We start from the raw sequence: 24930 nt of genomic DNA, 5'->3' as shown, positions 1-24930 counted from the left end.
TCATTATGAGTGTATATTAAAAAAAATCTGATGCAAATCATGTGCTATCTGCAATAAATACATACATAAAGAATCTAAAAGCAGGAAATCATTTAGTGACTCATCCTGGTGTGGGATAAGGGAGGCATCCTTTCTCTTTGCTGATTAACAAGAATGTTGCTATTTTGTATTAGGGACTTACAGTTGCTGTATGAGATCTTAAAAGGATTATCTTTGATTTGGCTTGGGTTTGGAGTTAGTCTTTAGCAGTGCTGTTTACCAGTTTCTGAGTGGTGGTGACGCTGAATTGCCTATATCCAGTGATGGGCACAAAGATTAATAGACAGTAAAGAAAATACTTTTCAATGTTAGAGTTGAAAAACAAGGTTCACTTGTCTCTCTTTACCTCAGTATATGTGTGTATAATGTATATTTTTTAAATTATAACATAAATTATACCATTGTTTGGTCAATGGATTTTTTTAATGAATCTTCAACTAGTAATGAAGCCAAAAAGTGTGATGACATAACAATTATAGTGTCAAATCCATTTTATATAGCTTTACAATTTCCCAGATTATTTCCATTCAGTCTGTACCAGATGACTGTTGCATTACTATTGCTGCAGTCCTTTCTCTCACTATTTGTAGCTGTACACTGGTTACATAGCCTCCAGTTTCTCCAGCCTCTCTTATTTTTCCCTACCAGTCCTTTTTTAATTTTTCAAACTAATAAAGTCCTTTGAGCAAAGGCTGTCCCCTTTTTCTGATTCTAATGCAGTGAAGCTTCAAGACATAACCAAACTAAAAGGAATAAATAAAACTGGAGGACTGAAGGAAAAAGCATTTTTTTTGCCGGCTTGGCATATAATCTGCAAGCAACTCTTTTGTATCTCTGGCGTGTTGAAGAGCCCTTTTCAGGGTTCTTGCACATCTCCAGAGAAACTAGTGGGTATGTGAATAAGAAGTATAAAACCCGAGTATCTTTGGACAGGTTTCCAGTTAATTTGGGATATCTTCTTTTTAACCCTTCCTTAAAATTTTTGTTATCAAAATCCTTTGCAGAGCTCCCCATTGCCTTAGTGTTCTATTTTCTGTTTCCATAATTACAGTCTTCCAGAAAAGAGAAAATGCCTCAGTTTTTAGGCCTGGTTTTGAGATATTGTCCAACATTGAATACCAATAAGGTGTAGGAGGGAAGAGGGTGTGCGAAGAAACAGATTTCTGTGATGCAGTTAGAGTTGAATCTGCATTTGAATTAGGGAAAAAAATAGCTGTTGGCTAGAAGCACACCACTGCCATAAAAACACATGCAATATTTAATGTAGTTGCAGCTAGTACCAAAAAATCCAACTTACTTCTGTTCTTACAATGGGAAGTAGATGTTTCATGGTGCCATTAGAATGTATGGTTATAAACCTGTTCCTATATCTTTAAAGACTATATGATTTTTTTTTACAACAATATCATTGCTATTAAACCTGTTCCTATATCTTTAAAGACTATATGACAATATCATTGCTGGTTTTACATATGATGATGGGGGGAGGGAGATTTATTTGGTACTTTCTGAAAAGCACCCAATTCTCCCCTATCCATTCCTAAACAGGGAAGAAAACTCTTTTTGCTCCTCCTTGTCAAACAAATCTAACTTGCCTTCAGGTTTACCCTTGTTGCAAACGTGAATTACTGTGTGTACAGCAGTGGCTTCACTTCAGAAAGTGGCACCAGAGACTATAAAAACCATCTCCGTTAAAAGTTTGCATTATTCTGGATTGGAAATAATACTGAAACATAGAGTGTTATTAAGCTTTGATATGTGTTTATCAGCATAAGATGAAATGGTTGATGAAAAATGAAATTAGGCTGCGTTTATTGTGCAAAATTTAAGATTGTCTATGGCACACATTGTTTGAAAAGTAGAACTTAACAAAGGCATTTCCAGCTGAACCTTAAGTATTTATGAAAGGGGAGAATGGAAAATACAATAGAGCAAGGTTCAAGTGAATATAGTTGTTCAAGCTCTGTTTCTTATTTAATTTTTTAGATGCTTCTGTTTTCCTAATGTACTTCCTCATGCACAATTGTTTAAAGTATTATGGACTACAGATGTTTGGGTTTTTTCTGGTTCAAATTTAATATTTTCTTCAGATGGTAGTTTCTCTTTGGTAAATAGCTTCAGTTCCTCCTAAAGGTAATGGCCACGACTAATATTTCATTAATCCTTTCTCTGTTGGATTTCATTCAGATGGTACTTAACATAGTGGCTTAGTTATTCCAAGTTGTAATCACATATTTTAGATGAGATTAATCTTTGTATTCAGACCCTTTTAAATTTACACATCTGCATTGCAGCTTGTACTAGGTATTTAAACTCCCGTTGTTTTTAGTGGAATTCAACTCAATGTAGTTAATAGAACTAATACTTTTTTCCTGCATTGGGCACTGACATTGGATCAGTTGCGTAGATCTAGTCAATAAAGAGAGTGGTTGCTTATACTGGGATTTGAAACTCCTGGCTCATATGAAGACACTGACAGAACATATACATTAATTTAGTTGTGAGAATCTAGACCTGACTACTACCTTTCATCTCCCTGTGTCTTTGTTTAAAATATATATATAATATGGATTTCTTTTTTTCAAAATGAAACATCACTTATGTATATTAGTGTTTTAAAATGTAATTCTGAAAGGTTATAAATAATGTCATTTACAAATATGAACTTTTATGTAATGAATAGAATACTAAATCTGTTGTAGGAACTGTGATTTCCTGAAGAAGCTGCAGTCATTCAAGGAATTAATTTATATTTAAAAGTGATATATTGTGCTTCTTTCAGATGGTCCTCGGCCCTCACAGAAAGAAATCATATCACTAAGGGCATTTATGCTGCTGTTTTTGAAACAACTTATATTGAAGGTAAAACAGTCTATTCCAGATGGAAAACATTGAGGTCTGTTATATACATGTAATAGGATCTTTCATAGTAAATATGTAATACCTGTCAGATATTGTATCTGATTCTGGTTAATTTTAATGTTCTAATCAACATAAAGGGAGTAAATCTGTACAATATATTCAAAATCTGTACAATATTAACCTCACCAGACTATGCCATTTATATTTTATTAAATGCACTTGCAGAAATAGTAGATGACACTAGAGAATCTTTCAGGTATTTGGGCTTTTTTTATATGATAGTAGATAGTTGCTTGATTGATCAAAGGAAAAAGGTGGTGGCAGTTAAGTTACTTATTGTGAGGTTCTACCACTGGTTGAAATGGTCTAGGACTCTTTCTGTTACAGCTGAATGCTAGTCTTCGAGGTATAATCTGTCATTTGAAATAGACTGAAAACCAGTATTTTCTGGCCTAGCCTATTCCTCCTGTTTTTCCTGTTCTGTGTCAGGGATTGGAGGAGTGGCAGTAACAGTTCATAGTATCTGAGGGCCCACGCTATACGAAACCTTTCTAGCAGGAATAGAGGGCTGACTTCATGCTAGTTTGGATTGTAGATGTGATAAGGAAAAGCAATGAAATGAAAGAGAGAACTTAGTCTTTTGAGTTAAATAGAAAAAAAATGTAGAGTTATTTGATTTGGTCCAAGTTTTTCTTGAGCCAAACTTGAAGTGTGTGTTTTCTCTGAATAGTGCCCCTGCTTTTTTTTTTTTTTTTTTAGGATCGAGGAGTGAAAGAAGATGAACTGCAGAGCATATTAAATTACTTATTAACAATGCATGAGGTACATTTCTGTAATTACCTATCTTTTACTGTAACCAATTGTACCAGCTCTATATGAAACCTGCTGTTGAGGTTAGTTTGTAGAATAACATTGATGCTTGTCATACAGGATGAAAATATTCATGATGTGCTGCAGCTGCTAGTGGCACTAATGTCCGAACATCCAGCATCCATGATACCTGCCTTTGATCAGAGAAATGGGATACGGTAAGACAGTGAAGTGCGAAAATATCTTAAAAGTCGTTCCAGTATCATCACTCTCCAGATTGCTTCTTTTTCACATAAATATCACACTTGCTGATACTTCAAACTACAATTTTATTAACTTAGGCTATATTTTTTGTCAAAAACAGAGTGGTTTTGATAGTGTGGAGAAAAAAAAATCTGCTTAAGGTTATCATCATGGTATTTGAAGGTAAATGTACTGTTGTACTTGCTTCTTAATCTCAAATAGAATACATAATTAACAAGATGCATCAAAAAGCCAAGTATCTATCTCAGAATAATTTTGAAGATCCTGTCTTCAGATATTTAACATAATCTGGAAGGAAGAAGAGGAAAACAAGAAATCATGCCCTAACCTCTCAAATTCTCTCTAAAAAGATTTTAAAAGCTATTTGGGGATTTCATATGTTTATCTCTTTGACAGTAAATTTAATAAATCATAATTCCCAGAGAAGCACTGTTTTTGTTGTTTTCCTATGCCTAATTTGGTAATGCAGTTTTTTTCAGAGATTAATAATTTTCCATGTTAATAATTCAATATTTACTACAGAATTTTATTTTGCGCTGTTGTGAAAATACTTTGGAAAATGCAAGGGGCTTGTAAAATGGGGAGAGCAGGAGGGGAACATCTACTGCCTGGTAAATTCAAACTTTGATTTGCCAAAATATTAAGATCTTTGTACAAATACTTGTATTTAAAACTCTTTGAATGACGATGCTAGTTGAAGGGAAGACTCATAGTCACAGTTAGGATTCTGTTTGCTGACTCTACTTGTCTGTATTCAGACAGAATTCTATTCCTGACACCTTTTGAAGAAGGGTAAGACTGATCTAGAGGATTTAAGATATCTTTATGCAACATTTGTGGTAGCAACATTAAAATTGTTTGATGGTGCAGTCTTTCTATTTAAATGTCTGTGTTGAAAAAGCAGAGAGAATGCAGAGAATTGCAACATTTAAGTGTTCAAAAAAATGCCTTACATAGAATTAGAGGTTCCTCTGCTTAGGTTATCGGAGGATAAAAGCGTCAGAGGTCTTTTGATAATGGCATAAGTCCTTTCAAAAGAGGAAGATATTGTCTGCTAAAGTGGTCTTTAGTGGGAAAAGACTAAAAAGAATGGCTAAAAGCTGAATTTTAGCAAATTCAAATGGGAAACTAAAATATAAATTTAAAAATTTGAAGAGTGCAGGGGAAGGGTAATGTTTTCTGTCTCTAGGTGTCTTCAAATCAAGACTGGTTTCCATTCTGAAAAACTGTAGAATTTGTGCTTGAACCAATCATATTAATTAAATAAGTAATAAATTAAATTGGTTAAATTTTGAGGCCTTTTTTGTCAAGAATTTGAAACATGGGCTGGTTGGGGGTTTTTTCTGCTTCAAATTTTGATGCAGTGAGGATGCAGCTTCATGGCGTATATGGGATTTTGTGTAACATATTGCCATATTTTACTTTTGACAAATGAGACTTCGGTATAAATTTCCGGTGATTAAATGCAGGTACCTTATCCTTTGTAGAAAGGATATTGAGTAGGTTTTTAAGAATAAAAGGAGATTTTCAGTAGCATCCAAGTACTCCAAGAAACTCCAAGATGTGACCTTACGTGCTTCAATCTGCCTCTCTTGTCTTAAGCTACAGCTGCTCAGGCTGTCTTGTATTTGATTGTTCCAAGGTAGAAATATGAGAGAAAGTTGCCACTTTCTGTTATAAAGCGTTGAACTGAACCAAAAGACACCATGTCTCTAACCTAAAGAATTCAATTCAAACTTTTATGCTGTGCTTGGTACTTTCAGTATACCCTTCCGTTTTGTGTAAATTGCTATTTTTATAGTTTTATTTATGAACAAATATCCCTGTTCAGTGAAATACAATCTATATATGTGATGTTTAGTAATGAACTGGAAAAACCTGTTGAATTTGTTTTTCTTTGTAGAGTAATTTATAAATTATTGGCTTCCAAAAGTGAGAGTATATGGGTGCAAGCTTTGAAGGTCCTTGGATATTTTCTTAAACACTTGGGTCATAAGTAAGTATAATTTTAAAACTGTTATAGTGGTGGGTTTAAGTTCACAATTCTTGTCTTTTTGTCATGATTATTCTGTACTCTTTGTCAGTCTTTAGAAATTACATAAAATAAAATCATTAGGTTTGATGATTAATACATTGCATCTTTATACATTGGGATAAAATTAATTTTCCAGTTAACTTGTTACTATTATGATGTTTGAAAACATACAGTGATTGCCCACCAAATCTATGATGTGCTGAAATTCAAGTCTTAAAACAGTTGAAAAACATTTTCCAAAAATACGTTCGATAAATATATATTGTATGTTCAGCTAAGGATAATAGGAAACATATGAGTGTCATCAAAAATTTGTTGCTGGAATTTTCAGTGTCATTGCAATAAAAGTATCAGGGCAGTACTCTTAAAAATAGATTTTAAATGATGGGAACATGAAATAGAAGAATATGTTATTCACGTGGGAAAGTTTCAGAAGGAAAAGCAAACAGACTATGTAAATTATCATCAAAAAGGAGGTAAGGAGATACCTCTATGCAAGAAATATTCATATATAAAATGTGGCGGCAAGAAATGTTCAGATTTAAAAAGAACTGGTGTCACAAAATAGATGTACTTAGTCTCACCTTCCATATTTTGGTGTTAAGAAAGACTTACAAAGCATGCAGTGCTGTGTAATCTGCTGCTGCTCACTCTTCCCCTTCTGCGTGTGGTACTTAACTGTCTGCTGGGGTTAACCCACAACAGTATTCCAGTGGGAGACTGTGTATAAAAATTAACCATGTGCTTCACAAGAGACTTCATCATGTAAAACCTCCTCAGAAGCGAAAGGAGGTAGGAGTCCAGCCAGAGTGCAGTATTGCTAGACAAGCTTTTCTCAGTAAGATCAATAAAGTATGACTGTATAATTGAGAGACAGTTAGCTGAGAATATGCTCCCAAATGGGATTTTCCTTTTGGGATCCAGCAAGCCAAGTAGTGTTCTGGGAATTAATAAAGCAAATTGATAGTCCACTCAAGAATCTCCAAGGGCTTTTCAAACATTACTTACTAAAAATCATTCACGTTGATAGGAGTTGGATTAAGGAAGATACACCAGATGAAGGTTTGACTTGTGCAGAAGACTAGTTGTGTCCAAATAAGTACATTTGTTTAAAACATTTATCGCCTATCTGGTAAATCAAGTAGCAAACCCTGTCAGTGGAATATTACTGAAAAAAAAAAGCAAGATTTTTCAGAAGCTGAAATTTCATTACCCGGTCTTTATCATCTACTTGTAATTATGGATATGAGTCTATTTTCCATTGTTGAGTGAAAGTTCATACTTAGCACAAAATTAAATAACTTTCTTTTTTATGTAATTGAATAAATTGAAATCACTTGAATATTCTGTGTAACTTTCAAAGTTTTTTTAAAATTTTCAGACCTCCAAACATCTGTAAATGTTCACATTTTATGTAGATTTCAGCAAGTAAAAATGCCCCCCCAATTTTCATATCTTACAGCTAGTGCTTATGAGATTTGCTTATTTGTGCACACATATATGTGTGCATACACATAATTTTTTAAAAATTGAAGTCAACTACAGGAAGTGATTATAAAATTATAAACTACATAAAATTATAAAGCACTTACATTTCTGTTCCACAGTACAGGAAACAGGCATTGTATTTTAATACACTAAAGCAGAATTGCATAAAGGGATGTTATAATGTGGTTTATGAAATCTGAACCAATACACTGTTAATAATGAAAGTGTAGGTATAAAACCAGTTACCGTTGCTGTAGTTCATATATATTCATCACAGATGAAGCTACAGAGTGGAGGTAATTGATTCTTAGAAGTGACCAGTAATGTGTTAGATGGGAGCCTGAGTAGCTTAACTGATTTTTCTTTGTGATCTGTGATGATAGACTACTTTGTCTAACCTTAACAGTTGGCAAAATCCTGTATTTTTCCTTCTCTGCCATCTTTGATTCTCTCTATGCCACCACTGAAATCATAGTCTGTTACTTACTTTTGGTTTTCATGTGCACAGTTAAACTTTCCAACAAATTTTCACTTTGATCACTTGGAATTTCATAACTTTTCAGGATTTAATTTCCTTTGCATTGTAATTTATGTTATTCCAGGATTTAATTATTCTGGCTGCATGAGTGATTGCTATATAAAGAGAATGGCAGTACTGATAAATCTGTATGTGTTAGTATTTATTTTGGAATATCTGAGGTTGGATTTCCTGAGTCCTTGAGGGAGTGATCACATTTAGCCAGTCTGTGAACATGTTGAACTTTCAAAGCCTGAGTAAGATAGAAAGGGATTCCTTTGTCTTTTTCCACTGTGAAAATCACAGAGGGTGAGAATGGTGTGTCATTTATTTTATACAAAATCCCTTCCCAAATACAGCCTTGTGTTCTGAGAACCTTTGTGTGTTACTACGATTGTGTTCATATTGGGAAAGATCTTGAATTATGTTTAATTGATATTATTTACAAAATAACAAGTTTTAGAACTTTATAGTACAACATCAAAATATTTGGCTTTTGGTTTTCTTGCATGTACTTAAAATGTTCAACATGCTTGGCATTTTCCTAATATTTTTATTTTCTCTTCCAGGCGAAAAGTTGAAATCATGCATACTCACAGTCTTTTCACTCTTCTTGGAGAAAGGTTGATGCTGCATACAAATACGGTGACCGTTACAACATATAACACACTTTATGAGGTACAAATTATTAGACTCGGAGATTTTCATCTCTATTGTAAAAATTATGACTTAATTATGTTGTGACTCTGTGCTTTACAATATCCTGATTCTCAAGATGGTTTTGAGAAAATTTTTTATAGAAATTTTAAGAAAAGATTTCTTGGTTCAGAATGTATTTTGCCACACTTTGGATATTTTTATTAACAATGTTGTAATTTTTATATAGTCTCTATAAAACTTTCCACTTACAGCATTGCAAAGGCTGATGGAAAAGGTCCTGCTATGTAAAATGTTTATCATTTTACACACACACACAAAAAAAGTTGCTGCAGACCTGCTTACTTCTCCATGGCAATGGAAAGTGCTGGAGCCAGAAATACCCTTTTTTCTTTTTCATTTTTGTGCCATTCTTTTCAAGTTTACAAAATTTTGAAAAGTGCTAGTTTTCTTTTTTAGATAGTAATGCTGATAGTATGCCAAAATGGTGACTGAACACAGACACTTTTATGTAGCAGATACTGCTTGAGGCAAATAGGACCTTGAAGCATTCAACCATTTTACCAAGCTATTTGTAGAAACTTCAGTTTTGATGATGAGCAATTTTGTTAAAGCAAAATATTGGCAACGTCAAGTTGGTTGAAACCCACGTCCTCATGCCTGCAAATGCATAAAGATCATGTCCAATCTTCAGTTATTTTTAAAATGGTGATTTAGAATTAAGCCTTCTGCAATTTCTGAGGATCTTATGCAATAGGAAGATATTTTTTTTAATTTTGCTTTTTTTTTTTTTTTTTCCAGTCATGAATAGGGTTAATGGTTAGATACTGAGGACTGATTCCAGAAAAGATATGGAAGACTGAAGAAGTGCTTGACATTTAGGGTTCTGAGTCTGAGTGATGTAGAAAACTTTCTCTGTGACTGTAAAAACCTAAACGTCATCTATCTGCCAGTGACTTACTCCAACATTAAGTTCTTTTTTATTGCACATATCTAAGCTCACCCTGTGTGAGTTGACCACGTGGGTCTCTCAGTCTAGATGTTGCTGCATTCAGATTTATGACAGCTTCTGTGCTTGCTATTCTCAGAAAATACATAACTCAGTGACAAAATTAAAGTCCTCATGGAGTCCAGCATCCACAGACATTTACATTTTAAAAAAATAGCCAGAGGAGGAGAAAAAGGAGTTAAGCGCCAGAAGTACAAAAAGATTTGTCAAGGAAATTATGCAGATATTTTCCGTGTTCTCTCATAAAAATCAAAGGCATATTTAAATTCTATTTTAAATACCAATATGTAAAGACCCATTCAATGATATAGTGTTAACAACTGAGATTAGTTTGATTATTGTTCGTTGATTAATAAATGAGCTAAAGTTCTGCTTTAAAATAAGTAAGAATTACTAGTGAAATGATTCTATTCTGAAATACACTTGCTTCAATATACTTATTGAGAATCCCATGTTAATATTGTTGAATTTTTAGCTTGTTCTTAAAAATGAAGTTGCATACATAGAAGTTGTTGCAGGTATCCCAGTGTGAAAGGTCTGTGGTGTTGCCTCAATACAGATTAATTAGTTTGTCAGGTACAATTAATGAAACAGGCAAATGATCTGTCTTGCTTGTTATGTGAAACACCAGGATTATTCCTATGGAATGCTGTCTGTGACTGTTCCTCTTTCCTAGCTTCCCTTGTCTTAGGAACATGGTTTAGTGGTGGGATGGCAGTGTTAGGTTAGCGGTCAGACTTGATGATCATAAGGGTCTTTTCCAACCTAAATGTTTCTATGATTCTATTTGATGATTCTATGAAAACCAAACCCACTTTTAAGAAATATTTGGTTTGATTATGGAAGGAATGTATGAGAAAAACTTTTGATGTGCAGTGCTCATGGAAGAATTTTTGATCTGTGAACATACAATACTATGAGGAATATGAATGAAATATCTTTAAAACACCACTATTTTAGCTTTAGTCAGCTAACTAAAAAGTTGGTTAACCAGCCTGTACATCTGTGAAAATCTTGATCCTTGCATAGAGAAATTGCTTGTTTCCATTCTTAAAAAAAAAAAAAAAAATTATACCAAAATATTTTATCTGAAGTTACAGTGTGGCCATGGTAAATGTTCTTAACAAATTTAAAAATGAACAAAGAAATGCTGTAGCATTTAATAAAAAAATGGTAAAAGGAACTTCATATTCTATTCTAGATTTTGACAGAACAAGTATGCACTCAAGTTGTTCATAAACCACATCCAGAGCCAGATTCTACAGTGAAAATTCAGAATCCAAGTAAGGAAAATATATTATGTTTGTATCATAAATGTATTGCCTAGACGTTGTGGGGATTTTTTTAAAGAATATGGTTCAGGAAGTGAGAACAATTCATTAGTGTATCTCACATACACATGGGTTTCAGTTACTACTTACATTAGTTGCTGTCAGCAACTTTTTTCTTTTTTAAATGCTGTTAAAATGTGTTACGTAACTAATTTATTCTTTCAAAGTGATTCTTAAGGTGGTGGCAACACTGTTAAAAAACTCTACGCCAAGTGCAGAGCTGATGGAAGTTCGACGTTTGTTCTTATCTGATATGATAAAACTCTTTAGTAATAGCCGTGAAAATAGAAGGTATGTCACTACAAATAGTATTTTCTCATCCTTGACTTGTGGGTAATAGCAGTCTGTTGTACTCCGTGTAGAGTTTTATACTGTATATTAAATGGAATATATAAAAAATAAATTTAATAGGTCTATGGTAACTTCTCTTAGTTCAACAACTAATATTGCGTTCTTCTGTTTAGAATATACTTTAAATTTTTATTCACCCTGAAATATTTTTAATATTCTTTCTACCACTGGATTAATGTTCAGAGATGTACCATATTATTTTCCTCCTATTTTAACCATCATAATGTTAAAATAAAGAAGCTTTGTTTGGATAGATTTTGACCTAATTATTTCACTTTAGATGTTTACTTCAGTGTTCAGTGTGGCAGGACTGGATGTTTTCTCTGGGATATATTAACCCTAAGAACTCTGAAGAGCAGAAGATCACAGAGATGGTTTACAACATTTTCCGTATTCTCTTGTATCATGCAATAAAATATGAATGGGGAGGCTGGAGAGTGTGGGTGGATACTCTTTCTATAGCTCATTCCAAGGTAAGAAATGGCTCATGGATGTTTTTTTAATACCGGTAACTCCCCCAAAGGGACTAAGCAATATAATAAGATGTAAAGTGATTTAGTGCCATCTGGTGGCTATCTCCGTATATGTCAAGGTGGCATTTTTTTGTCATCGTTGTAGGTCCTTTGCTGTGAAACAATTTGCAAGCTGTATGTAATATGTTGTTAAGATTCTTGTTATTTTTTTGTCAAAGTTCATGTAGCATGTCTTCATCCACATAATCTGTTCTTTTCTTTTTAAGGTCACATATGAGGCTCACAAGGAGTATCTAGCAAAAATGTATGAAGAGTATCAAAGGCAAGAGGAAGAAAACATAAAAAAGGGGAAAAAGGGGAACGTGAGCACCATCTCAGGTCTTTCCTCTCAGACAACAGGAGCAAAAGGTGGAATGGAAATTCGAGAGATAGAAGACCTTTCACAAAGCCAAAGTCCAGAAAGTGAAACAGATTACCCTGTCAGTACAGATACAAGGGACTTGCTCATGGCTACAAAGGTGTCAGATGATGTGCTTGGAAGTGCTGAGAGACCAGGAGGAGGAGTGCATGTGGAAGTTCATGACCTTTTAGTTGATATAAAAGCTGAAAAGGTAGAAGCTACTGAAGTAAAACTTGATGATATGGATTTATCACCAGAGACACTGGTAACTGGAGAAAATGGTGCACTTGTAGAAGTTGAATCTCTTCTAGATAATGTATATAGCGCTGCTGTTGAGAAGCTGCAAAACAATGTTCATGGAAGTGTGGGTATTATTAAGAAGAATGAGGAAAAAGATAATGGTCCATTAATAACTCTGGCTGATGAGAAAGATGAACCTTCTACTAATAGTACCTCATTTCTCTTTGATAAAATACCTAGTCAAGAGGAGAAACTTCTACCTGAACTTTCAAGTAATCACATTTCTATTCCAAATGTGCAAGAGACACAGATGCATCTTGGTGTAAATGATGATTTAGGACTCCTTGCACATATGACAGGTAGTGTAGATATAACATGTGCTTCAAGTATAATAGAGGACAAGGAGTTCAAGATTCACACAACTTCAGATGGAATGGGTAGCATTTCTGAGAGGGAGTTGGCTTCATCGTCTAAAGGATTAGAATATGCTGAAATGACTGCCACAACTCTTGAAACAGAGTCTTCTGGTAGCAAAGCTGTACCTAGTGTTGATGCAGGAAGTATAATATCAGATACAGAAAGGTCTGATGATGGTAAGGAAGTAGGAAAGGAGATACGGAAGATCCAGACAACTACCACAACCCAAGTAAGTTTCAAGTGCTGTAGCCATGTGTGCATCCAATGTAATACCTGTTTGTTGCTGCTGGATAAATTAATAGTATGATATCTGAGAGATGTTTGCAATATATTTCTTCAACTGTATGAAATGTTTCCCTCTCCAAGCCTATTTGCTTTGAAAATGCCATAACGTGTAAAGATCATGAAGTCTTTCATGTCTGTGTAGAAAATACATATTGCAGTTACGGATGCTTTAGTTTTAAAAATTTAGCTAAGAGAATCTCTCATCAATTTTCCTTAGTTCTTCTGGAGACATTAACTGATACTCTGAGATTTCCTCTTTAGACTGACTTGTTAGTATGTTTTAAGATTAAAAATATCTGGTTTACTATGAAATACACACTGAAGTGTTCATTACTCTTGCTGTGACTTTGTCAGTGTAGTCTTACAGCACTTTAGTGCACTGTCTTTCTTCCCATACAGGAATGCTGGTATAAATAATCTCCATATTTGATCCTAACACAAGAAAAGGAATAATTTAGGGATAACAGAAGAAAAACTGTGACTTGATTTCCAGACCAGAGATGATTAATAAAAGAAGTATCTACTTTCTTCTTGGAGTTCCTTTCTTGTCTAGGTCTCCCTCTGAAAATTTCTGAAAAATTAGTGAAAATTTCTGAAAATTAGCCATAGCGTTCTGAAAATGGGAAGGTCAAGGCTGAAGTCTGATCTTTGAAAGAATTAGTATTCTATATACACAACAAAATATAGTCACTTTGAACTTTTAAAACACAGAATTAATTTCCTCAGTGGTGTTGTTCAGAGCCTGTAACCAAAGATACCTTCAAGATTTTACTAGCTGACTATATGTCCAGTATGTACACCAGTATTTATCTTCTAGGATTTAAAAGTCAGACTTTATGAAACTGTGGAAGAAGAGCGAAACAAAAATTGCAAAAATTGCTCTGCCTGGTACTGTGTAGTGTGTACCAAACTGTCAGAAGAGTTTCAGAGATACACTCAGAGTACATGTTCCTTCATCTGATGAAGGAACACAGACCAGCCTGCTGGCTTTGATCTTCAGGGAGATGATACTTTCAGAAAAAGTCCAGGGAATGGACATTATAATTTACTTAAACAATCTGTGGTTTCCAAAACTGATACTTTCCTTTTTTAAAAAAAAAAGTTACACAGACTAGTGGGTTCTTTCTGAACACTCTCTTCTAAGTCTCTCTCCTATGGTAAGGACCTGTGTTTTGAAGAGAAAAGCAGATGGAGCTCTCGCATTCCCTAGACAAGTATTATAAGAAAAGTTTGGGGTTCTCTTGTAAGTATTTTTTTAAAACTATAAAAAACCTCATAACATCTGTGACAGACTCTTAAGCATTGTGTAGGGATCCTTATATTTAAAAGCATTCTGTGTAATAAAGAACAAACCCTGAAAGCTCTCGATAGGAATACTGTATCTATTACTATCAGTTACCAAACACCTTATGTTAAGACTCTTAATACCATGGAAACTGATAAGTGGAATGAGTGGAGGATAGCAAGAAAAAGGAGCAGTCAGTTTTTATTTTGAAATGTGGATTTTTGTTTAAAGAGTAAAAGACAAGTGAAATGCTAGTATTCGTTTGCTACGTACATTTATGCACCCATAAACACAGTTAATTTGAAAGATAAATCTTTAATGAAAAACATAATCTGACGTTGTACTACCTACTGTAGAAAATCCTGTCAGTGTGACTTTGGGACTCTTCTGGTCTTTTTACCTCTTTTCATGATGAATTTCACCCATAATAGTTGAATTATAAAAATGTAAATTCCTCAAGCCTGTAATTATTTGTTAGGATTAAAATGATACATAAGTCTTAATGAACTTTTATCAGATCATTGTAAGATAGGAGAAACAAAATGTTTTCCAAATGTTTTACTCTTAGCTACTTACAAAATTCCTAACTTATCATTTGGATGTGCAAATTATCTATAAACTGTGTACTCTTCCAGAGTCTGACTCTACAAGTTATTTAACTCCTTTATTTCTCCATGTACTACTTAAATTACAGTTATTTCCCACTAAAATAAATGATAAACTACAATGAATTGATTTAAGCCTGTAGCCATTGCTCTCTCCTTTAAATAATTTTCTTAAAAACAGTTATCAACTGTGTAACCACCAGAATTGTTATTTTCTAATCTCTTCTTTGGATATTTTGAAATACCCTGTGAACTATAAGCTGTCCATAGTTAAACCTTTTCTGTTTCAATGAAGTTAACCTTAATAAAAAAAAAGATGGAACTATGTATTAAATAAAACATAAATCAAGCATTATTGTTTTCATGAGTAAAGAGCAATGGTAATTTTAGCATGTCTACAGTGGAGCTGGAGGTGGGAGTTCTGATTGCAGCATGCGTGGGAACTGCCACATGAGATCTGATCTCTTTGAGACCACTGAAAATGACTTAAAGACAGGCCACCCAAATGTAGATAGTTGGGTTTCGTGGTGGTTTATGCAAAGCCCATTCTTGCAAATACAGTATTATTGGTTAGATAAAAGCTTTCCTGTTATGGTACAGTTACGATGCCATTGCTGCTGCTGACATGACAACTACCTGTAGTTGTACCCAAAAGAGAACAAATGGTATGTGAATGGAGTTGCTAACCTCAAATTCTCTAAAACCAGATCTGCAATCAGCTCCCTACCTTATCAGTACGAAGTAAGCTGTCTTTTGTTCAAATGGACTGAAAGGAAGCAACAGATTGCACAACAAAGTAGAGATGGGAACTCCTGCTTACTTCTAAGACTTGATGCCTTTATCAATAGTAGATCAAATATTGAAGAATATAAAAATAAGTAGGAAAGACCGAAAATAGAGTTGGCACCATGCAGAAGATTCATGCAAAAATTTCAAGTCTTAGAGAAGTCTAAGAAAAAAAGAAAAGAATAATCTAGAGCTAACTTTAAAAAAAAAAAACATAGGAAATTAAAGCAACAGTAACAATTTTGATCCCAATAAGTCAAACTGAGTGAAGAAAACCTGCCCTGCTCTCAAAATGCTGGCCACAGAAGATCAAAATCAGACTAAAGATCTAAGAAGCTTTCTAGCTCAATTCCAATGCCATGTCCATTTTTATATTGCTAGCACAAATAATTCATAAATGTATTTTGTTTAAATGTCCATATTTAAAACAGTATGCTGAGATCAGGAAATGAATATGTGACCAAAGCATTTTCTATTTTGCTGGTTTTAAGTTAATCTAAAGTCACTTTAAAATAATTCCAGAGACCAGACTTTGTATTTCTTTCTTTCAGAGATATTGCACATTATAAGTAATTTCATTGTTATTAATATTTGCCTCAAATTCAGTCAAAGTGTTTGTTCTTTACTGCTTTTTCCTTCACGATATTCTCCATCATATCATCTATATGTATCTCTTACTTTTGTCTTTAATCACCAAGTGGAAACAGTCATATCTATATAGGTATTGAAAGAGAATGTAATACACATCCACCACCTGTTGGGAGAATCTAAAGAATGACCCATAAAACTGTTAACCAATTAACAAAGTGTAACAAAATTGGCAAAATGAGATTTGGGAGACTAGACTTGATTCTCTAATGATCCTGCTAAAAAGACCAGAAAAATGAATTGGTTTTGGAAAATGAGGAGCTGTCTGAAAGTACACTGATTCCTTGAAACCTCGAAACACTGTATAGTTTGTCCATGTTTTGAGTCAAATATACAAAGAAAATTGTGTTATCGGCACAAAAGGATAGTTGTTTCCTGTAAAAAAGTCTTGTCCCTGCTGACCTTGTACATGCTGCATTTGGTCTTTTCTGTAATACTTCAAGTGAAGAACCTGAGTGTAAAACATGGGTGAACAGCCAAAAGGAAAGCCAGCCATAGCCCCTCAGTGCTGAGTGATTTGAATTGGAGCAGCTCCTTTACTGAAGGATACTGCCTGCCTTGCAATAGCAATATCTCCTATAGTTTGTGCTCAAGTCCAGTTTTAGCCCATCCTTTCTCAAATTCTGTGATCCATTCAAAAAGACATTACAAAAAGTTAACATGATTTTTGAACTTCTCATTGATGTAGGCAGTACAGGGTCGATCTGTCACCCAGCAAGACCGGGATTTACGTGTTGACTTGGGATTTCGAGGAATGCCAATGACAGAAGAGCAGCGACGACAGTTTAGTCCAGGCCCACGCACAACTATGTTTCGTATTCCAGAGTTTAAATGGTCTCCTATGCACCAGCGGCTCCTGACAGACTTGCTTTTTGCACTAGAAACAGATGTACATGTTTGGAGAAGGTAGGTGGTTGTTTCTTCTTTAACTCTTGTTTTGTGTTTCCGTCAACAAGGAAAAATTAGATGTGTTGTAGAGGGGATGTTACTGGGACAGTGGAAAGGGACAGAGCTGGTGTTAGCTGAAGTGCCCTTCTGTATCTTGGATCTTCTCTTTGCACCCCTGCCTACCCTGGAACAGCTCTAGTTCACGAGTAACAGTTGCTATTTTCTTGAGAGATGATATAACTCATACATACCCAACTAAACTGAGCTGCTCTTTCAGATTATGTTCAGTGTTAGAATCTGCTCCTTCTGTTTCAGACATGGGGAAGACTTGTGTGTCTGTTAATGGCCATTATTTTCAACCGATTACAAGAGCTTCTTTACCTGCAAACCTTATAAATAAAAACCTTATAAATATATAAATAAAACCTTATAAATAAAAACTCTTTCCTATAACATTTTCTAAAGAATCACTCTTTCTAGTTGGCAGGGGTTTTTTTACATGCCAGCTCCTGGTTGTAGTTAATCTTCGTAGTTACGTTTTATTTTTTGATGGCAATGTGATTTCCTAGGTTTTTTGCACACTCAATAACTTATTGTTATCAGAGCCCTTGGGTATAACAAACACTATTTAATCTAATTTCCAGGTCAAAAAGTTCATTTTCAGAAAACTTGAGCATAGTTATATCCAAGGACCAACCAATCTATATTGCACTTAATTTCCAGTTTGGTGAACTGTTCTGTGATCATTACTAGGAAATAGACAATTCTGATAATTTTTTGGGCCAACTATGTGGGAAGGTTTTGTACTTTGTGCTTAGGTAATGCTTGGAGATTAAAGTTCAGTTTGTATATTTTCAGTGGAAGCATTTAGGTTTTGTTTGCTGGCTGCCAACAATGTTGTTTTGGGAAAAGAACATACTTACACACTATTCATCGATATTTTTACGGACTAATTTATATTTTTGAAGAGTGACTGTTTCATGGAACAATTTCTCACCAATTAGGAGTTGATGAGATTTCAGCTAATCTTATTAGCATCTGTCGCTTGCAAAGCTTTTGCTAATGCTAAAATTAATGTTAGTTAAGAAAGGTAATATTAGATTCAGATTAGATATCACCACATTATGAAGTTTCCCCTTTAAAACACTAGCAGGTGTTATCATTAGGTGTTATCAAGGATGCTTCAAATGGCACTGATGCAGTATGGTGAACTCTTAATATTAAATAACTTTCATGCTGAAGAAACAAGCCCACTGCTTTCAGCAGAACTGCCTGTGAAGTGAGGTACTGGTTGATGGGAATAAAGGGTTGTGAGCCATTGTTCTCAACTGGGTACCTGAAAGTAATCCTGGTATGGAAGTAGATACCAATTTGTTCATTAGACTAGTCCTGTTCATATTTTTAGACAATTTACATGCAATTTTTGTAGACAAGATTTTGCCTTTATATCAAAGAAACATTCATGGTCTGGTTGCAAAGAATAAATTTATCTAAACTTTTATTTTAACTGTTTGGTTTTAATCCATCTTTTCTTCTGTTCTTGCAGTCACTCCACAAAGTCTGTGATGGACTTTGTCAATAGCAATGAAAATATTATTTTTGTACACAACACAATACACCTCATTTCCCAGATGGTAGACAATATTATTATTGCTTGTGGAGGAATTTTACCACTGCTGTCAGCAGCCACATCCCCAACTGTAAGTACAATATTTCCACCTAGTGGTCATATTAGAAATTGGTTTTGCTAATACAAATCACTGTTTGCAGCTGACTTCTTCTTTAGGGACTCCTGCTAATTCCTTAAAAAAAATTAAATTATAATCAAAACTGTTAAGCTTTGATATAGAGTGTTTATAATATTTTTCATTTGAAATGCTAATTTTATTAGAGAAGTAGTACTAAATAAGAATAATATTTCTAGGCATTTAATATTTTGTTTGAAAGAGAAGGCAGTTAGGATCATGACTAGAAATCATGATTACTGTAACAAAATTACATGCTTTATGATGGCTACTCATTGATAAATTTGTAATGATGATTTGTAAATCTGTTTTGCATGGGCACCATTTCTTTCCATGCCAAATAATACCAGAAGTCATCCCCTCACTACTCTGTTTACTTCTTCTTTCCGTAGGTCCTGACCTTGGTTTCCTTTTTTTTTTTTTAATCTTGTATTGAAATAGGCTGATATTTTTATCCAAACCAATGTTTTTCATAAACTGTAATTTCTTAGGGGATCACAGTTGAGGCAAGCAGAGTAGTCTAATAAGAATGCTTCATGAAAAAGGGAGGAATATTTTGTAAATATTGTGTTACTGTCGATAGTAATTACAGTACTTGAACATCATGCCTTGTCCATGCATATAGTATCTGTAACTATTTCTTTCACACTAAATGTTTTATCTTGAACATCCCATGAGTGTCTGCAGTTAGTATGGGTCTTTGAAAGGGGAGAAAATGAGGCCAAGAAGGAACAAAGAGGCTTTTCTGAAGTGATGTGGCTAGTCAGCACTGGAGGCTACAAATGTAGTTTGGCAGTAAAAGCTGAATTCCTCATTCTAGCCATTCAGCAACTGAGATTACTTTAGCTTGCCTCTACTATTACTTCTAGTTAGCTAGTGAAAAAAAAAAATGTTTTGCAGTTTTATTTGAAAGCTATGAATGTATGGACAAGCAATTAACTAAATATTAATATGACTTTCAGCCAGCCAATTAATGGTTAAATGCTGTGTCTTTACTATTTTCACTGTGTTAACTGAGAAAATATTTTATATAAGCAAAACTGCAAGGCTCACAGGAAAGACTTTAGTTCTCTGTAGTCACAAGAATGACATCAAGGTTGCTGAATAAAAGATTTTGCAAGTGCCTCATTAAATATTGTCAAGGATAAGAGAGTACACACCAAACCATCTTGAGATGCAGGCTGTAGATACATTGGGAGATATTTTTTAAAACAAACTTTTAGACATAATTTGAAAATTAAGGTGTTTTCTTTGCCATCTTTTATATAAAAATATAAAACTGGCACAGCATTAATTAGGCTGCAACTCCATTGAACGGCCTTGGTGGGTTTTAGCTCTTATCCTGGTTTATGACACTGCAGAGCCATTCTATAGAATAATAATTTTGCAGTTCACCATTTCCCTCTATTCTGGATAATAAATATATATGTGTGTGTGTCTCTCTCCACACATGTGCATAGATAGATAGCTGATCCAGCTTTATAAATTAGACATCCATTTGTTAAAATACTGTGTGTTGATACTGCTTTGCTACAATAGCAGTGGTCTTCATACATTGATACAAAAGACTACATTCTCAAATTTGTGTATTATGCATGCATTTCTTTACTACACGGGGACTGTGTGTATGATTTAAATGCTTGATTTTGCCACCTGTTTCGGATAATGAAATACAAATAAATTGTGAAATAAACTAATTCTCTAAAAGATCAGTAACTGGCTTCAAACTGAATTAATCCTACCCTGTGAAATTAAAAAAAAAAAAAAAAAAAAAAGAAAAAAGTGATTACTTTTGTCCCAGAAGTACAGGGAGGGTGGGGAGAAGTAACTGATAAAATCACAAATTAACTTCACATGGAAATAACCATTACTGTCTAGATGATGACTTCATAATCATTTCCCCCCAGCAGAGAGCTTCTTTCCTCCCATTCAACTCCATTCCATTTCCATCATTGCCTGTCCATAAACATTAGCAGGAAGGTGGCTTTATTCATCATTGTGACAGATGCAAAGAGCCCAGCACGTCCTTCCTCCTTCTCAGAGAAGGTGCTCTCCCTCAGTGTTTTTCTGGATCACAGTTATGAAGGGACCAGCTGCCCTCGTCAGACCACTTCTGAATATCCATCATATGATGAACGAAAACAAGTTTCCTACTGATTCTCAGACTTCAAATGTTTTTGCATCCTTGAACTGTTGTGGAGAAAGTGGATGGACTGCTGGTTAGGAATATATTTCTTCTCAGCCTTGAAAGGGCAAAGTTGTCCAGTGCTTGCAATCAGTTACAAAAGACTCTGTCTCATTCTCCTTCCAAGAGCTGATAATTGGAAGAGAGAAGAGATCTGAAACTGGAAGATTTATATAGTGTCTCCACTGCATAAAAACAGTTATGGCAGGCTTTCTAGTGACACTCTGCCAGAGTAATTCTCAAGGGAGGAAAGAGCCAATACTCTTTTTTTCCCTCACCAGAATCACAGAATGACTGAGCCTGGAAGGGACCTCTGGTAGTCATCTGGTCCAGCTCCCCTGTCATGGTTTAACCCGGCTGGCAACTAAGCACCATGCAGCCGCTCACTCAGTCCCCCCCTCCCTCAGTGGGATGGGGGAGAGAATTGGAGGGGGAAAAAAAAAAAAGTAAGACCCATGGGCTGAGATAGAGACAGTTTAATAAGAAAAAAGAATAACAATAGTAATAATAATAAAAATGGCAAGAGAATATACAAAATATATAAAACAAGTGATGCACAATGCAATTGCTCACCACCCGCTGACCAATGCCCAGCCCATCCCAAGCAGTGATCACTCCCCCCCGGAGCCGCGATCACTCTCCCCAAGCCACCCTCACTCTCCCCCTGACTGACCGACTAACCCCACCCCCGAGCATGACATTATATGGTATGGAATAGGTCAGTTTGGGTCAGCTGTCCTAGCTGTGCTCCCTCCCAGCTTGTTATGCACCTGGCCGAGCAAGAGAAGCTCAAAAAGTCCTTGAGTAATCTCAACACTACTTGGCAACAACTAAAACCATCAGTGTGTTATCAACATTCTTTTAGTACTAAATCCAAAACACAGCACTATGCTAGCTACTATGAAGAAAATTAACTCTATCCCAGCCAAAACCAGGACACGCCCTGCTCAAGCAGGGCCATCTAGAGCCAGTTGCCCAGGACTGTGTTCAGATGGCTTTTGAGTATCTCTGAGGATGGAGGCTTCACCACCTCCCTGGGCAACCTGTGCCAGTGCTCAGTCATCCTCACAGCAAAAAAGTGTTTCCTGATTTTCAGATGGAACCTGCTGTGGTTTAGTTAATTACATTGATTAATGTTTTTTTGTCCACAAGGTATACAGTCCAGATTTTGTGTTGCGTCTCATGAATCCCTTCCAACCTCAACCATTCTGTGATTCTGTGTGATTTTGTGATTCTGTAATTTAAACTGGGCATGGTATTAGAAGTCCAGTCAAGCAGTACTGCTCTGCTCTTAAGGAAAGCAAGATGTCCATATGTAAGATAAGCTGCCTTACGGGGTCAGCCCAAGGGCCCTGTTGGTTTAGCATTCTGCCTCCAACGGTGACTGTTTGCAGCTTACATCAAAATACAGAAGTCTGAGCAAGCATGTTGATTGCTCTAATGATACTTCACTTCAGCATTTAGGATTTTAACAGCTAGAGTGTGTGTCCAGGCTGTCATGTTTAATAACTACTGAGGAATTTATCCTTCTAGACCTTATCTAATCTTTTTTGAAGCTACTTAGGCTTTTAGCCTCCATATTATCCTGTGGCATTGAGCCTGACAAAGTAATTATATAACCTTTGAAGCACTTCTTGTCTTTGTTTTTTTAAGCCTGCTTAAATGTATAAAGTCACTATATGCCTTACTGTTTATGCTATGAAAGCAGCAGTTAATCATGTCTTTATTCATCTTCATATCATTTATGACTTTGTAGGCTTGAGTCATATCTCCTGGTGTGCCTGTTTGAATCCAGAGTCTTCATTTTGTTTAGTCTGTCTGTCTGAAAGCTTCAGATCCTCCATATCTGTATTCTGTGGAGCTTTTCTGTGGTGTCAAAACCCTCACATTTTGTAGATCCTGTAGAATACATATATTCCGTTTATCAACAAGTGGGAGCTCATTTTACTTCATTTCTTCCTTTTCCACTTTCATGAATGGTGACTCAAATATTCCCACTTAAGGCCTTTTGGGCCTATATTGAAATTTTAAAGTAGTTTCCTCCTAGTGTGTTATATTTGTGGCATAGGACACATAATTTACATCTACTTCTGAAAATTAATTTACTTTTTGGTCTGGAATAATGAAACGTAAAACCAAAAAAGGCTATAGAACAGACAGTAATGGTTGTTCAACCCTTTCACTTGGAATGGTAAACCAGGATGGAATTCAGGAAGCGGATAAGGTAAATTTAGGCATCCACTTCAAGTACTTATATGAGGACTAGATTTCTAGCCAATGGAGATCTACTCGATAGAAGCAAATGATTCAGCTATCTCTGATATAGACATCCAGTGGCTGGTCAGCCAGATCCCTGTAGGGTCCATTAACTGCAATGATTGTTAACCTGGAGCTGAATCCAGACTCTTTTTATGAGGTAGTTTATGTGTTTTCTAATGGAGATGATGACAGACAGAAACACGTAGTTCATTTATTGATTTCACAGTCCTACCTATCCACACTTCCTGGACTTCAGTGTGTCAGTCCGAGTTGAAGTGAGGCATCATCCTGGGCTGCTGATTCTTGAACAGTCCTACACATCTGTTACAAAACTCTCTGCCATATAGTCTGCAATAGAGTTAGTTGTTATTACATGTGTCCCATTGCCTCTCATTTTTTTATAGACATTTCACTTATTTCTCATTAGTAGAATAGATACTGGGTATTGGATGCTTGAATTAATTAATATATTAATTAATATGCAGAAAAGAACCCAGAGATAAATTTAGCAAAATGACTTTCACAATATTGGAGGAATTACAGATTTTTTTTTTATTTCTTTTGTGCAAGAGATTCTGTATTGTGTTCCCTCCCTTGCTGAAAAAGCAGTACTGTCACAGTTTCTGTCAAAAAAACCCATTTTCCTTTGCATAGTTAGGACTTGTAGTGAAATGGAAATTCTTCTGGGCTGGGTGGAAAATTACTCCATGATCCCTTGTCTACTGTAGAACAGGCAATCTTAATTATGGAATTTCCTCCCTATTGAATTCTTGTAATAGAAATCTGCCTTTTGCTTGCTTTTTTTAATCCAGACTAGGATGATCTGAATAGTGCTATGAATAGGACCCTTTAAATATGAATAGGAAGAAGAAAAGAAAAAATGCATTATCTGTGAAAGCAAACCACTCACAAATCTATGAGTTACTGAAGAGTAGCATGAAGGCCACATTTGTATGGAATACATGGGAAAGTTTACTGTAATTCACAGTAATCTATTCCCACACGCTTTAGTATTTCCCTTGATTTCAGTTTTATACCACCTCTGTCTCAGGGTCTGTATAAGGTCTTGTTCAAATGCTGGTATCTTCAAAGGGTTGTCAGTTGTATATGTGAAATGATTGAAGGGGAAGCAAATATTAACAAAAAATATAACCGGTTTTGTTGTTTTACAATATAAGCTGGAGTGTGTTCCACTGTTGATTCTGATGTCTTGCTTATTAAATTGGGGGATATTAGATAACTGCCAATATTATAGGGAGGTCATAAAATATAAAATACTGATTTCGGGGTTTTTTTCTTTCTGTGGGGGAAGTCTTTGGGACTTTTTTTAATTACAGCTGTAAGGAAGACA

General features: G+C 35.1%; 1 protein-coding gene across 1 annotated transcript in view; it reads left to right on the top strand.

Moving 5' to 3' along the window:
- The window catches only part of NBEA (neurobeachin), a 513899-nt gene that overhangs the window by 159875 nt on the left and 329094 nt on the right, over window positions 1-24930 (top strand). Inside the window, 11 exon segments of the mRNA XM_035900172.1 lie at window positions 2822-2901; window positions 3661-3723; window positions 3832-3929; window positions 5879-5971; window positions 8585-8693; window positions 10883-10964; window positions 11180-11303; window positions 11644-11836; window positions 12103-13122; window positions 17191-17408; window positions 18937-19090. Coding sequence (XP_035756065.1) covers window positions 2822-2901; window positions 3661-3723; window positions 3832-3929; window positions 5879-5971; window positions 8585-8693; window positions 10883-10964; window positions 11180-11303; window positions 11644-11836; window positions 12103-13122; window positions 17191-17408; window positions 18937-19090 — 2234 coding nt within the window.

Source organism: Egretta garzetta, unplaced genomic scaffold (genome assembly GCF_000687185.1).
Source record: "Egretta garzetta isolate BGI_Z169 unplaced genomic scaffold, ASM68718v1 scaffold40, whole genome shotgun sequence".
In the NCBI taxonomy this organism is placed as follows: Eukaryota; Metazoa; Chordata; class Aves; order Pelecaniformes; family Ardeidae; genus Egretta; species Egretta garzetta.
This window is presented reverse-complemented; position numbering and strand designations above follow the sequence as displayed.